Source organism: Elgaria multicarinata, chromosome 16, assembly GCF_023053635.1.
Source record: "Elgaria multicarinata webbii isolate HBS135686 ecotype San Diego chromosome 16, rElgMul1.1.pri, whole genome shotgun sequence".
In the NCBI taxonomy this organism is placed as follows: Eukaryota; Metazoa; Chordata; class Lepidosauria; order Squamata; family Anguidae; genus Elgaria; species Elgaria multicarinata.
In genome coordinates, this window is record NC_086186.1 from 2,278,023 (window position 1) to 2,293,103 (window position 15,081).

The 15,081-nt window shown below is 43.1% G+C and overlaps 1 protein-coding gene across 2 annotated transcripts in view; it reads right to left on the reverse strand.

The window, feature by feature from the left end:
• Positions 1–9,106: 9,106 nt before the first annotated feature.
• PEAK1 (pseudopodium enriched atypical kinase 1) overlaps positions 9,107–15,081 on the reverse strand; it is a 76,949-nt gene continuing 70,974 nt past the window's right edge. For both annotated transcript variants that reach the window (XM_063142585.1, XM_063142584.1), the window contains one exon: positions 9,107–14,075. In XM_063142585.1, coding sequence (XP_062998655.1) covers positions 12,933–14,075 — 1,143 coding nt within the window. In that variant the 3' untranslated portion in view covers positions 9,107–12,932. The remainder of the gene's footprint in view (positions 14,076–15,081) is intronic.

The window sequence follows — 15,081 nt, forward strand, 5'->3', positions numbered from 1 at the left end:
ACTCAAGTCTCTCACAGCTGCTTGGAAAGATGGGCGCTGAACTCTGAGCTGATAAGAGTGACTGTTGGATTAGATAATAGAGGATTAAGCCTTCCTTGGATAAATCATATACTTTCCATTTAGACTGAGGGTCAGGTGAACCAGTGATCTAACCATCATAGAATCATAGAATAGCAGAGTTGGAAGGGGCCTACAAGGCCATCGAGTCCAACCCCCTGCTCAATGCAGGAATCCACCCTAAAGCATCCCTGACAGATGGTTGTCCAGCTGCCTCTTGAAGGCCTCTAGTGTGGGAGAGCCCACAACCTCCCTAGGTAACTGATTCCATCGTCACACTGCTCTAACAGTCAGGAAGTTTTTCCTGATGTCCAGCCGGAATCTGGCTTCCTTTAACTTGAGCCCGTTATTCTGTGTCCTGCACTCTGGGAGGATCGAGAAGAGATCCTGGCCCTCCTCTGTGTGACAACCTTTTAAGTATTTGAAGAGTGCTATCATGTCTCCCCTCAATCTTCTCTTCTCCAGGCTAAACATGCCCAGTTCTTTCAGTCTCTCTTCATAGGGCTCTGTTTCTAGACCTCTGATCATCCTGGTTGCCCTCTTCTGAACACGCTCCAGCTTGTCTGCATCCTTCTTGAATTGTGGAGCCCAGAACTGGACACAATACTCTAGATGAGGCCTAACCAGGGCCGAATAGAGAGGAACCAGTACCTCACGTGATTTGGAAGCTATACTTCTATTAATGCAGCCCAAAATAGCACTGGCCTTTCTTGCAGCCATATCGCACTGTTGGCTCATATTCAGCTTGCGATCTACAACAATTCCAAGATCTTTCTCGTTTGTAGTATTGCTGAGCCAAGTGTCCCCCATCTTGTAACTGTGCATTTAGTTTCTATTCCCTAAATGTAGAACTTGGCATTTATCCCTATTAAATTTCATTCTGTTGTTTTCAGCCCAGCACTCTAGCCTATCAAGATCACTTTGAAGTTTGTTTCTGTCTTCCAGGGTATTAGCTATCCCACCCAATTTGGTGTCATCTGCAAATTTGATCAGCGTTCCCTGCATCTCCTCATCCAAATCATTAATAAAAATGTTGAAGAGCACTGGGCCCAGGACTGAGCCCTGCGGCACCCCACTCGTTGCCTCTCCCCAGTTTGAGAAGGTTCCATTGATAAGTACTCTTTGAGTCCGATTCTGTAGCCAACTGTGGATCCACCTAATAGTTGTTCCATCTAGCCCACTTTTAGCTAGTTTGTTAATCAGAATGTTATGTGGTACTTTGTCAAAAGCTTTGCTGAAGTCAAGATATATGACGTCCACAGCATTCCCACAGTCCACAAGGGAGGTTATCCTATCAAAAAATGAGATCAAATTAATCTGACAGGATTTGTTCCTGACAAATCCATGTTGGCTTCTAGTAATCACTGCATTGATTTCAAGGTGTTTACAGATTGACTTCTTTATAATCTGCTCCAGAATTTTCCCAGGGATGGATGTCAGCATATGCTCCATGTAATGGAGCAAGATAATATCTCTCTGTTGAACCTGGCTTTTTGGGGTGGTGATGGTAGAGGAGTCAGGAGAACTTGCAGCACTGTATTTAAGAGTAAAACAGAGATGGGTAACCTTTCTGGGAACATTTGGCAATTTGGGACACTGTCCTGGGCACTACCAGAAAATGGCTGCCTTGGGAGGCATCACAAAGGACAAGCAACTGATGGGTTTATCTGGCTCCCCACCACCACACTGCTTTTCTGTTGCCACCTTATGCTGTTATATTGCATAAATCTTTATATATTCTGCAACTAAAACAAACAAACAGAACACACAGGTTTGAAGCCTCTAAATTCTTCTTTCAGTCATTACATTCATAAAATGATCAAGCAGAAAGGGGGATTTGTGTCCCTTACCTGAAGTCTGTACCCAGCTTAAAAATATGGAGCTCCTCTCCCACCACACAACTTTTCTTAGTGTCCCCTAGATGGCAGCCTAATGATTACATTTGGAATGGTGGTGAATTTGCAAACACAGCGGCCACAATTCAGTGCAGCTATGCCTGTTTTCAACCCTATCAAAATCATAGAATAGTAGAGTTGGAAGGGGCCTATAAGGCCATCAACTCCAACCCCCTGCTCAATGCAGGAATCCACACTACAGCATCCCTGACAGATGGTTGTCCAGCTGCCTCTTGAATGCCTCTAGTGTGGGAGAGCCCACGACCTCCCTAGGTAACTGGTTCCATTGTCATACTCCTCTAACAGGAAGTTTTTCTTGATGTCCAGCCGGAATCTGACTTCCTGTAACTTGAGTCCATTGTTCCATGACCTGCACTCTGGGAGGATCGAGAAGATGGGCTTATCAATGGGCTTATTCATGCCAAACTTTACGTGGGACTGTAGCCAGTGTGACCTACCTTTCCTCTAATGTGGGGGAAGGGGATAGATTCTCCCCAGTGCCATTTTTCTCCCTCTCTCATAATAGGGGCTGGAGCAACTCCCCTATGAGGGAAGGTTACAACAGCTGGGATTGTTTTGCTTGGAAAAAAAGGCAAGTGAGACATGAATTCTGCATGGTGTAGAGAGAGTGGATAGGGAGACATCCCCCCTCCCATAATACTAGAACCCGGGGTCATCCCATGAAGCTGATTGGTGTGAGATTCAGGACAGGTAAAGAAAGTACTTCTTTATCTGTCCTGAATTCGCTACCACAAGAAGTAGTGATGGCCACCAATTTGGAAGGCTTTAAAAAGGGGTTGGATACATTCCTGGAAGAGAAGGCAGTCAATGGCTACTAATCCTGATGGCTATTTCTCAAATAAAGATATAAAACTTTTGTAGATTGATAAGTCAAATCTCATCTCCTCCCAAAATCTTAGGAACATGTTTATTCAGGTCTTGTCATTAGTGGAAAAAATTGTTCTGATTAATTACTGTTTCTCCTCCTCATCCATTTGTGGTTCCCCCTTTCTTTTCCTTATTCAGTAAACACAAATGTGAAGTTTAAAATGAGAACACTGTGGATCAGAAATGGGCACAACCTATTTATGTCAAGAGGAACAGAGATGTTGTTTTGCCTTTGGGAACAGGGGATGCCGTGTCCTTTAATTTGATCTGCTTGACTAGCTCCTCATTCCATGCCTTTCATCATTTCCCAACAACATTTTCTGGTCTAGAGATGCCAGCGACACCATCTGGAAGCAAAGGGCTACATGTTGGAACACTAGAATTTGGACAAAAGAGCAGCGTGCATTGCTTACAGAGGATTCTTCCACAACTCACACACCTGGAGAAAGTAACCAGCTAAGCTAGCTAGTGGTCAATACCTGCAGTCTTTGCGGCACAGATCAGATTTACTGTATTTATTTGTATATATATTTGTGTGCGTGTATCTGTTTTTGAGGGCCCTTGTGCCAATCGGGCCGGGGGTGGATCCCGGGGGGAGGAAGGCCAGACCCGGCAGGAGAGGGGGCGGAGAAGGCCGGGCACCGGGATGGCATCGGGGAGAGGGAGAGCGGGCACCGGGATGGTATTGGGGAGAGGGCGGGCGGGCAGCACGGGCATCGGGGAGAGGGAGGGCGGGCAGCAAGGGCATCGGGGAGAGGGAGAGTGAGCACGGACATGGTATCGGGGACAGGGAGGGCGGGCAGCACGGGCATCGGGGACAGGGAGGGCGGGCACCGGGATGGTATCGGGGAGCGGGAGGGGAAAGAGTGGCTAGGGAGGCATTGGGGATGGCAGGGGGGGGATCAGGAGTGGAGGGGGCTTAATTTTTTTAAAAAGGCACTTACCTTGTCGGGCAGCTTCGGGGCGCACGTGGCCCCTTTAACAACAACAACAACAAAAATGGCAGATGCTGCAGGGCTTCTGTAGTCCCTGCGCGTCGTGCGTGTAGGAGCCGAGGCGGCGTGCACTAAAGTTAGCGCGCCGTCGCCCTGCCTCCCTGCCGGCTTATCCAGCATGGTCTAGCAAGGCCCTAAGTCTCAGGAGTGGATTGTCAACCTTTTAGAATTGGTGGAAAAATGTGCACCAATGCCAGGAAACTGCTAAAGGATTGGCGGTTGGGGGAAAGGGCTGTGGGGCTTGGAGGAGGGATCGTGGCCCTCATGGAAGCCCTGGAAATCTGGTTCTCAGTTCTGTGCCCCTGATGTAAATTAGTGGAACCCAGTGTAGAGATGTAGGTTTAACTGCATCATGGAAGTGAAGCCCTTTCCATGGACCTGGCTACAAGCAATTGACAAAGAAAGTGGGTAAAAGGTCTAAAATATACGTTAAGCACCACACTTAAGGAGAATTTTTACAAGATGTATAGATGGTATATGTCTCCCTCAAAATTAGCAAAAATGTACAAGGGTTGTTTGGGAGACTGTTGGAAATGTGAAGAACAAGAAGGAACTTTTTACCATATGTGGTGGTCATGTAAAAAAGCAAAATCTTTTTGGACTCAGATTCATTTGTCAATGCAAAAAATATTAAGGACAAATATACAAATGAAATCAGAAACATTTTTGTTGGGACTTACGGATGATCAACTTAAAGAAAAAGGAGGAACGTTGTTCCTGTACATGACAACAGCTGCCAGACTGCTCTATGCGCAATACTGGAAAAATACACAAGTACCATCAACGGAGGAATGGCTGCTTAAGGTTTTGGAGATGGCCAAACTTATGGCACTAGTAAGAGAAAAATCAACAACCTCGTTTGTATTGGACTGGAAACCTCTGACAGAGTATATACAAGAGTTGCAAAAGAATGTATTTGTCTGTGGTTTTTACATATAATCTGTGGTCTCAATACCATTCCACAAAGTCAGGATTCAGATTTTGTAATGTAACGGAAGAGTTATGCTTCTCTTGTCTCCTCATTCCTTTTTCCTTTGGTATTGTGCCCGTTAGATCAGAGTTTATCCTGTAGAAATTGATAATGACGTTTAAGGTTGATAACCCTCTCGGCTGTACCCATGACATAGATGTTTTCCTTGTGACATGGCACACTTCTTCTGGACTTTAACAATTATAGGCCCTGTTGACACCTATTAAGTAACACATTAGGAGTGAGTTCCCCAAATTGAAATTCAGTTAAAAGATTATAAGGAAACAGCCTGAGGAAAACACCAGAGTGAATTGCATCCTTGGCTGAAGTTAGGGAGAAAAAGAGTTGACTTTCATCCTCCGCTTTTGTCTCTGCCGGAACATGTCTGCAAGCAGGGAACAACCCATACAAGGATGAAAAGTAATCAACTATCACTAGAATTAGGTCAGTGTGATTAAAGAAAGTACCTATTATCTCATCTGCCTTCATTTACCCTCTGAGCCATATACTTTGATGAAATGGATCTAACGAGATGTGAATCTTGCCCAGATGAAAACTAGCTCTAAAAGATGGCAGTAGACAGACGGCTCAATTATTGGACTGCTCTCCTTTCAATATGAATTAGCACCTGCCACTATTTAACACTTGTTTAAAGGATACATTTGAGAGCAGAACTAGATATGAAGAATGGGAACACGGGATTCCTTACTCCATGGCCATGAATGCAGGAGCCAAGGAGGCATTTGCAGTGGAAAAGCGTTGTGCAAGAGAGTGGGTTGTTAAACCATCAAGGTTCTCCCCCCAAAATGCCCCTGAACAGTAAACACACACACACACACACACACACTTTCCCCCACCTGGGGTCTGAGACGAGAAGTCTTGCTGTGGGGGAAGCCAGCCTGGGGCTACGAATTTACAGGCAGAATCAGCAGGTGCAGAAATAGTTAAGTAATACCATCTCAATCTGAGGATACTCTCCTGCAAACCCACACCCCTGCGCAGCATTAACTAGCAGGACACACGTTTATGAAATATGCTTGCCATTGTTCTGCCCTGACATATAGCTGCTCAGTGTTTGCTAGAAATTCATTTTCTGTATTTGACACTAGAGGGTGCTCAAGCACTGGCTCTATGAATAAGCCACAGGTATCCCCCCCCCCCAACTTTGGAGGACTAAACCCTGAATAAGGCACCTTTGCAGAAGATGAACTTGAGTCTACCTTATACTAAGGAAGCCCATTGGTCTATCTTGCCTAGTGTTGCCTGCTCTAACTGGCAGCAGCTCTTCAGAGAAAGGTGTTTTCCTGCTCTGCTTCCTGGGATTGTTTTTAACTGGAGGTGAGAGACCAAATTTGGGCTATCCTCCATATGAAGATAACCCTGTGACACCAGTCTATTCCCTAATGTAACACCTTTTACTATGTTGGTGGTAGTGAGGGAAATCCACTCAGCCAGTTTCTTTTACTCAGCCCCATCCTTCACAAATTCCTCCTAAGGTATCAGATTTGAGATATACTGCCAAAGCAATATAAGTTAACCCAAGATTAAAAAACAAAATCGAAAATCAAGCAAGCCAAGGGCAAGCCAAAATGAAAAGCAGGTTCAAGACTCAACAACGAAGATGCAAATCATATCCAGAAGAGTTAGGCATTCAAATTTACAAAAGAAGTCTTCAGCAATTATTTATTTATTATTAAATACTAAACATTAATCCTTTGAAGATTAAACGAAGGTATTCATGTCTGCTTTAACTCAGTAGACATTCGTAAAATAAATATGACTCTATTACGAATAAGGAAGAAATAGACAAGATGGCATCCATGAACGGGTCTCCCGTTATCATGCCTCTTTTGGCTCTAATCTGTACCTGCATGCTTCTCCTATAACAAAAAAACCCACCGGCCTCTGGTATAAAGATATCAAGAAAAGATAAGCAAAGGCAACTGCATACCTGGGTTTTCAGTGTAATAAAACTAGTTTATTTACACAGTAACATGTATGCCACATAGTACACAGAAAAGTACCACAGCAAACCAGAGTGTAATTGCCCCCCAATCACAAACGAGAGCTATGAGTTATATCTATAAAAATGTGTAAATATAGATACGAAGCACCAGATATAGCAATGCAGTGAACTCCAAACACAAAGCTTACCCAGGAGAATGAAGTCTTACAAAACAAAAGATTAATTTCCACCTTGAGGCATTTGTAAAGAAATACCATGTAAAACGGCATTTGTGTAGGAACTTTCAACCTTCTTAATAAAACAAAGAGATCTTTCCTTACACTTATAATGTTCAGCATAATTAAATTTAAAAGAAAAATCTCCCAGGGCAAAAGCTATGAAAGTTTCTAAGCCAGACTAAGTTCAGCTGAACAAATAGTACATTTGAAGCAGCATTTTGGAAAGCATCAATACATACCAACTTTATCAATGGAAGAGGATCTTGCTCTAGATTCCATCCTAAAGTTGTCTGTTACAAACTCTTGGAAAGAGATGTCTACTTTATGAATTTTTAAAATTCGATAAAATAGTATATATATATATATATATTATATGACATATATAATATACATCCTTGGCATAGAAAACAAAGGGCAAAGTGGACTACGCTTATAGTTCAGTAGAATTCATTTATAAAAATATGGACAAACATTAGTTTCTTCCCTATAAAAATATTTCATGCCTTTCTGCATCAAAGGGCTAATCAAGGAGTTGGAAGCCAGCATCAATGGGAGTAAAGGGAAAGTCTCAGGTACAAAGAAGTTGGCAATTTTGTGAAGCGCCATCTGCTCCCCCTTGCTTCGAGGCGAAGTTGTCTGCTTTGCAGCCAAGGGCTTTCCAACCAGAAGTTGGATGGAGTGGCAAACACTACTGAAGAGCTTTCCTTTGGAGTGAATCATTTTCAATTAGTTCCCCAAGCATAAAGGCTGCAATCCTATGCAGCTAAGTGTGGCCAAACCCTTGGAAACCAATAGGCTTAAGTGCATTTAACTCTGCAGAGGATTGGTAGTGGGCCTATAGGTCACTTGCCTTTGTGTATATATATATATATTAAAAAATAGGCACCCCAGTAACCGGGAATTATGATACTCCAAAAACTGCTCTCTAGTAAAGTGGGGTCTTTGGCAGTTGCAGTAATCAGAAATTCCCCTGAACAATTTATCCTGATCATATAAATAGCTTGCAAAACGTGCCCCATGATGACGAGCAGAATGTAAGTTGGAGTGCTTATAAATGGCAAGGACCCCTGGGGAGTGCAGTGGACCCCCTACAGAGCCCCAGATAGTTTTTGCCACCCGCCATTGCCACATTGTCCCCAAGCACAGCTCTTTTCTTCCCACCCCCCAGAAGTTCATGACAACAGTTCATTTAAATGGAGGCTCAAGGCCGGACTTGAGTGCTGTGTTGGGATGGTAGCTCAGCTCCAGCTGCCCCTGGGAATCCCAGCCAGCCACTTAAAAGAACCAATCCCGCTCTTGCAAAGTCCCATCCCGAGTGCTATTTCTTGATCATGCTAGAACATTATGGAATGATAGAAATTATTTTATAACATAAGGAGTCCTGCTGGCTCGGGGTTATTTCTAAATCCTGCTTAGAGTTTGCTGTATGTCTTCAGTTACCTCAATCCGCTCTTTGCAGCTTGGGAACTGATTTATGGGCTACCTCAGATTCCTACGGGTTTGGAAGTAATTTTTAGTAAATGCAGCACTATAAGGCTTATAGTGCCTTTGAAAGAAATGGGGTTTTGCTCATGAAAGCTTAACATAAAATTGCTGTTTCTCCTCAACCAAAATTTAATTGACAAAATGGTACTAGTAGCTATGAAGGTTGGGTAGTGTTTTGAATTAGATGGTTATTTATTTTATTTATTTATTTATTTATTACATTTTTATACCGCCCAATAGCTGAAGCTCTCGGCTATTGGGTTACTAATTGCGCAACTCACTTCATAGCTGGATTTTCCACTAGCATTCCTGCTAATCTTTTACTTATTCTTTACTGACTTATTAAGAGATACTGTACAGTTCTTATGAAATAATAGTTATTTTTGTCTTCTACCACCACAGGTAGCTTCCCTATTATTTTCCCTTTAAAAACCCTGAATGGCTTCCATTATAAAAAAGAATTGTCACTTTCCCTAACACTTGTGTTTTCCACATGTTCTGGTGCCCCCCCACCCCGCGGCATAGATTGAGTTCAGTCCTTCTTGACAGTATTTGTAAAAGAATTCTATGAGGTCTGTGTGTACAATTTGTCTTCTCCATCAACTCAAGTCTAAAAAGATTGTCAGAGCAACTAGGTTTTCCAAATTCTATGTTGTGCAGACAGTTATTTTATATCCTGTTTCTTATTATTCTATGCATTTGGAAAACGTCTTCCACCATTCTATTTTTATTTTGGCTTTTCAACAATATCAAAAGAGCCCCAGGATGTGAGTGACCATGCAGTGTTCTTCAGGTGAAGTTGCCAACTCAGCTTGAGATGAAATGCATAATTTGCTTTCACTATTTTTACTTTTAATGTGGGGAATATTGTTTATTAAGCTGGTAGCTCGCAGTGGGTGATTCCCACTGTGGAATCCCTCCCCCAATAGCATTAAATCTGTGACAAGGCACTGGGCACTGTTGTTACTGCAGTTAATCACTGACCCAGCCTGCCAACCCAGAAAAGATTAATGACACTAAAAGCTCCAGGAAGTACACATTCAAATACTTAAACATAACTGAGAAATTCCCAGAGATTCTCGTTTGCTGTATTGTGGCAGATATTGTGCTAAAGTAAGTTGAGTAGCAGTTTTCTGCAAAATATGTATTTACGAGTGTACGAGTGTGTGTTTATGAAAATATATATATATTTACAGTCAATATGGCTATTTGAGAATCACAATTCTTTAAACTGCAGTGAGCTCAACTACAAATGTTTAACTATTCAAAATGCAAACCCTCTGAACGTGTGTTTGTGTACTTAAGGTTCCACTCTTGATGCTTGCTGTAGCCAATTATGAGGGCAACAAGGATTTTTATTTTGTTTAGAAATTATGCTGTAACACTATTTGTTTTTTGTTCTGGTATCTGTTTGGTTCAGCCCATCCCTTAAATGGCAGACCCTCAACAAATAATGGAGGCTTCAACAGAATGGTGGCAAAGGCAGCCCATGGCTCCGCCAAGAATGGACATTCCGGCTTGGCTGCATCTGTATCTGTCCTTCCATCTCTCACTCTCTCACACCCACACATACCAATTACATTACTATCCTTCATTACCAAAGTTCACCCAGTACTACACAGTAAGGAGGTGGCAGTGAGTATAAACCCTTGCTTGCCTGGAGTGCACAATGCTAATACTGGTTCGAATGTGTAATCAAAATACAAAATGAAATCAGAGAGCTAAAATACAACACATAGAGTTTTGAGATCTTCTGCATAAAATATGCATGGTCATAAAACATTCAATAGTCTACTTTGCATGTGCATGTCATCATGAAAGTGACACAACACGTGTCTTTATGCACAATAATCTAGCAGGTGGTTTAAAGGGATATGCCTAATGCAGTGGTCAGTAGTCCATGTGTTGCTAGTATTAACATGCTAGTTAACTGCACAGATCTCAGATAAAAGCATACATAAGACTGGGGAAGAAGCAGTGCCCTCAACCCAGCTAGTGAAGGGCAAGTGGCTGGCTGTGTGCAAAGTGCACTCACAAAGGTAGGAATCCTCCACACCCACCCACACCGTTGCCTGTGTGCAGAAGGGCTGCATGTAATGTTTGTCCAAGGCTCTTTCAAGGATTCTGCCATAGGTCTGTGGACCCTACAGTTTAGAGCACTGGCACCCAATGCCTCTTTCAGGGGGCCACATGGACCACAACCACACCTCACATTCTGGGCATCAGTGTGTTTGGCTCTTTGCATGTCAGTACAGCTGTCTGCACGCAAACGTATTTTGCACTTTTGTTCTAAAACAAAATTAAAGGACAAATTCATACACATCATCCTTGATCTTGTCTGATCTTTCCCCAATAACCAATGGAGATGGAAGCAAGAAGATTCAAAGCATTTTAAGAAGCCACCACATATTCTATGCTAGGCTCAGGTTTCCATGAACTACAGGGCTGGGATCAAAGAGAAACCCACACCCTACACAGAGCTGACTTTGCTGACCTCATTCCTGTGGGACTGTGTTTCAGCTTCTGGTCCAAACATGCATATGCTGTTCAAAGTGGCTATTTGTCTCCAAGGCTGAAGTAAACAGGTTAGTCACAGTTTAACATAAAGAAAGGAAATATCAATTCAGAGAAAGAGCACACATAACTTTGTGCATCTATGTGCCACAAATAAAAATGGGGGCAGGTCTAACATATGCTTGAGTCTCTTATGCAACGTAAACACTAACACAGCTTTTTCATAAAATATATTCAAAAATTGCACATATATCCAGGAGGAAGAGGAGGATCACAGGCTCGATGCAAACGCTACTATCCACATTCCAACCACCATCCAGGCTGTGGGAATTCAATACTGGGCAGTAGCTTTGGAGCTACTCAGACAAACCTAACCAACACTGAGCAGAGGGATCAGGTGCACCAGGGCTGTAGGGCTTCCACAGGAAAAGGCCAGCATGTGTCAGGGAAGGAAGCCAGCAGCAGGGTCTAGAGGCCAGACAGTCCTTCAGGCAGTTGGACTTGTTTATTCAATGTCTCCTTAGTATGCAGTGACTCCTTCAGAGTCAACAGAAATGTGTTGACAGACATGGCATTTGAGGGTATCAGCAGTAACAGTTATAAAAAAATAGCCAAACACTAGTTAGTGAGGGCAGCCAAATTCTACGTAGAGGAAACTAGGACAAGACAGTACTGAGTTGTGTCTGCCAAATGTAACTGTACTCATGGCAATATGCACAGCAGAGTGAACCCCCCCCCAACCACATCTGTAGAGAATCCATCTCTAGCTACATAGCTTATTTATTACACCAAGTTGAGCTCTAAGAAACTTCATCACCTGCCAGTATAGGTAGCTTTCATCTTGCTTTGCAAATGCGACAGACGCGGCTGCAGAGCAGACGTAGAAAGTTGGTATTTTTACCCTTGATTTAGGATATACACCAGCCTCATAGAAGACGGGGATAGCTGCTCCTAATACATGTTTACGTCAGTTGCCCTCAGGCTCTTAGACTGTTCTTGGTCAACATTATTATAATTAACAGTTCATCAATAACCTCTAGCAGAACAGTGTCATGTGTGCTGGCAAAAATAGAAAGATACTCCTTTCCTTCTGTTGGCAATAGGCTAGGTTGATGACCAGAATTGATAAATTGGAATTCAGGGTCAATGAAGATGAAAGCAGGAGAAAACTACATGTTACAAGGGTAAACATGCCTTTGGAACTTGGGGGGGGGGGCAGCTGGAGGGGGTGAGGTGAATCTGAGGGGGGAAATGATCAGTGGGGAAAAGGGTTAAGAACCTCTCCTCTGCCATTACTCTCCTCAAAAGTACAGCTTTTCAAAGCTGTTTTTCATTACCAATAATAGTAATAATAATGGGGCTTCACCCATGAAATGTACATTGCCTTCTAGCAAGAGTAAAAGAAAAAGGGCATTTTATTCTGGATGCAGCTAACAAAAACTAATTCATTGGCCCACTGTTGCAATCCAGAATGAACTCAAACCTGCCTCTCAAGGAAGTATAACTGGTAAGACTGACTCACCCCCAAGATAAGGCTGGGTTGACAATGGCCGTGGGGCAGAGTCCATATCTTTGTGAAAAGTGGTTTACATTTTGGCGGCTGATTCATGACTAACTTCACTCATTTTTGTTTGTAATCATTACTGGACACTGCCATTTGCAGCACATGTATGCTACACAGAAGTGACTGGGCCTACCTCCAGAAAATTTTGTTCAGACCATCAAGATCAGAAATAGTGGTTTTATTAAAAATTTCCACACTTCCTTGTCCATTCACACAATCAGCAATACTAGGTGATGACCTCTCCCTTGCACCTAGGAAATGGAGCTTCCCAACAAGATCCATCTGCTCAGGGTTGGAGAGCTAGGTTTGAATTTTAACACTTCCACACAGCATGGGACATGGACTGGAGAAAGGATTTGGGTGCATCAAAGTGAAAGCAGCTAATGTTGCTGCATGATTTTCACTATGCGATTGAGCGAGTCTGTAGTGGCAAAAGCCAGATACTGACAACAAAGCCAGTCTTCAAGGCTGACTTTACATTCCCTGTCCAAAGACTTTTCAGCAAACTTGATCATCATCAGCGTCCGTTTGATGTCCAGCCAGTTCTGGAGCACAGTCTCTCTTTGTGATGGTCTGGAAGAGGCATTGAGAGTCTGAAACAAATCCTCCCGGGGACCCCAAAGCAAGCACTGAAGGACTCCCTTTGCCTCAGATATAAGGATCCTCTCTGACGGGTTGGGGTTTAGCAAGCAGTTTGCCAACTGCTGAAGCCCCAGGGAATAAAGTGAACGACAAGGGATTTGGGGGAGGTCAGCCCGAGAGTACTCTTTCTCTTTCAGCTCTGGGTTTTCATCAAAGGGGTTGGGCAGGTGCAACATTTCATAAGTGAGGATGCCAGTCTGGAACTCATCACATTTCTTATACTGTGTTGCTGTGATGATTTCTGGGGCAAGGCGGGACTGGTCTCTTAGGACTTCAGGATCTACCATGTGGCTCTTTTGCTTGGCTTGGGAGAAATTGCTCACTATAAGCCTGGCGGGGCAGGCAGCACTGGGGTTCGGCTCCACAGACTCATAGTTCAAAAGGCTTCCCCCTGGCCTGTAGTCCACCAGCAAAAGGTTCTCCAAACGCAGATCGCAATGTGTGATGTGATAGGGCTTCAGGTGCTCTAGACCAGAACACAACTGTAAGAGTAGGAGGCACACCTGCCTTTCATACAAGTCTGGGCTACTGGCATGGCGGTCTGAAGACTCTCGCACAAAATCTGCCACTGTTAGACAGGGAACCTCTCGGGTGATAACTACAACTCTGCTGCGCTGCTTGCTGATAGTTCCTTGCAGGCTTGAACTGTCTTTCCGTGGAACTTCCATTGTGGAGGAGTTTTCTTTGTTCTTCTGCTCATCTTCTTGCTCCCCTTCCTCTTCTTCAGGTGAATTGGGATCCTCCCATGGAAGGAGCCGAACGGGCACGTCAGCTAGGAAGTGGCCACAGTCCTGCTGTATGTTAAAATGGATAGCCAAGCTCTGGCGAATAGCCAAACTGTGGTAATACTGTTGAGATTCTTTAGCTTTGCTCTTACAAATCTAAAGAGAGGAAAGAAAAACAGATCTGTTTTAAATAAAACAATGCAAAGTTGTCATCTTGGCCATATCCACCCATTTCTGAAAGTAAGAGCAAAGGAAACAGTAAAAAAATAACTTGTGCTTTAAAAGGCTATTTTAAATGTAAGAAATGCAGCTGAAACAAAGAATATCTAACACAAATGGCAGAAATAAGGCCTGGCTCAGACAATATTTACATTTTGATGCAAAATGGGGTATACTACACAAACACCGGCGGCTGAAAATGATCAGAATGGTATCTCTCTCCTTGTCTGCAGCTTGCCACCTCATACAGCCTATCTAAGATTTCAACCCCATCTTCTACTGTGCAAGAGCCATTTTAAATCCCCACACCCCACTGGGCATGGCTTCTCCCCTCTGCACCCCTGTTTAACCTCACTATTTGTAGAAAAGAAAAACATACGCGCTAAGAACAGTGACAGCAGAACCATTGCTAGGACTTTAGGCTAATTTTCCTTCGCTAAAACTGCTGGTTAAATATAGCATTTCTCAGAGTCACCAGCCATCATTTCCAGGCAGATGGTATTTGCATTGCCCCAGAAAATGATCCATTCTTCAGACAGGCTAGAATGCATGCCATATTCATGCCCTTGCTGTAATGGCATCCATGTCGCATTTGCGAACTTTGCAACAGAGGACTAGTCTAGAACCCCTTTTCCTATTGCTAATGCTGTATGTGCGGAGGAGCTTTTTATGCAGGAGTTTTAAACCATTTCATCTTCTATCTGCAGACTGAAGTAATACAGCACTGCAAAAGCTACATCATGGTACTATTCCGAATGTGTGCATTTAGTTGGATGGTCTTGAATTCCTGGTGAAATATTTTCTGTATATCCTCACCATATTGACATAAATTAATGGCACTGTATGTTTTCTAAACTGTAAGACATTTTGATTTTAAGAAAATGGTATATAATTTTTAAAATGCCTATATATAGAGAACAATGTGTGTCCCTTTCTGTATAAA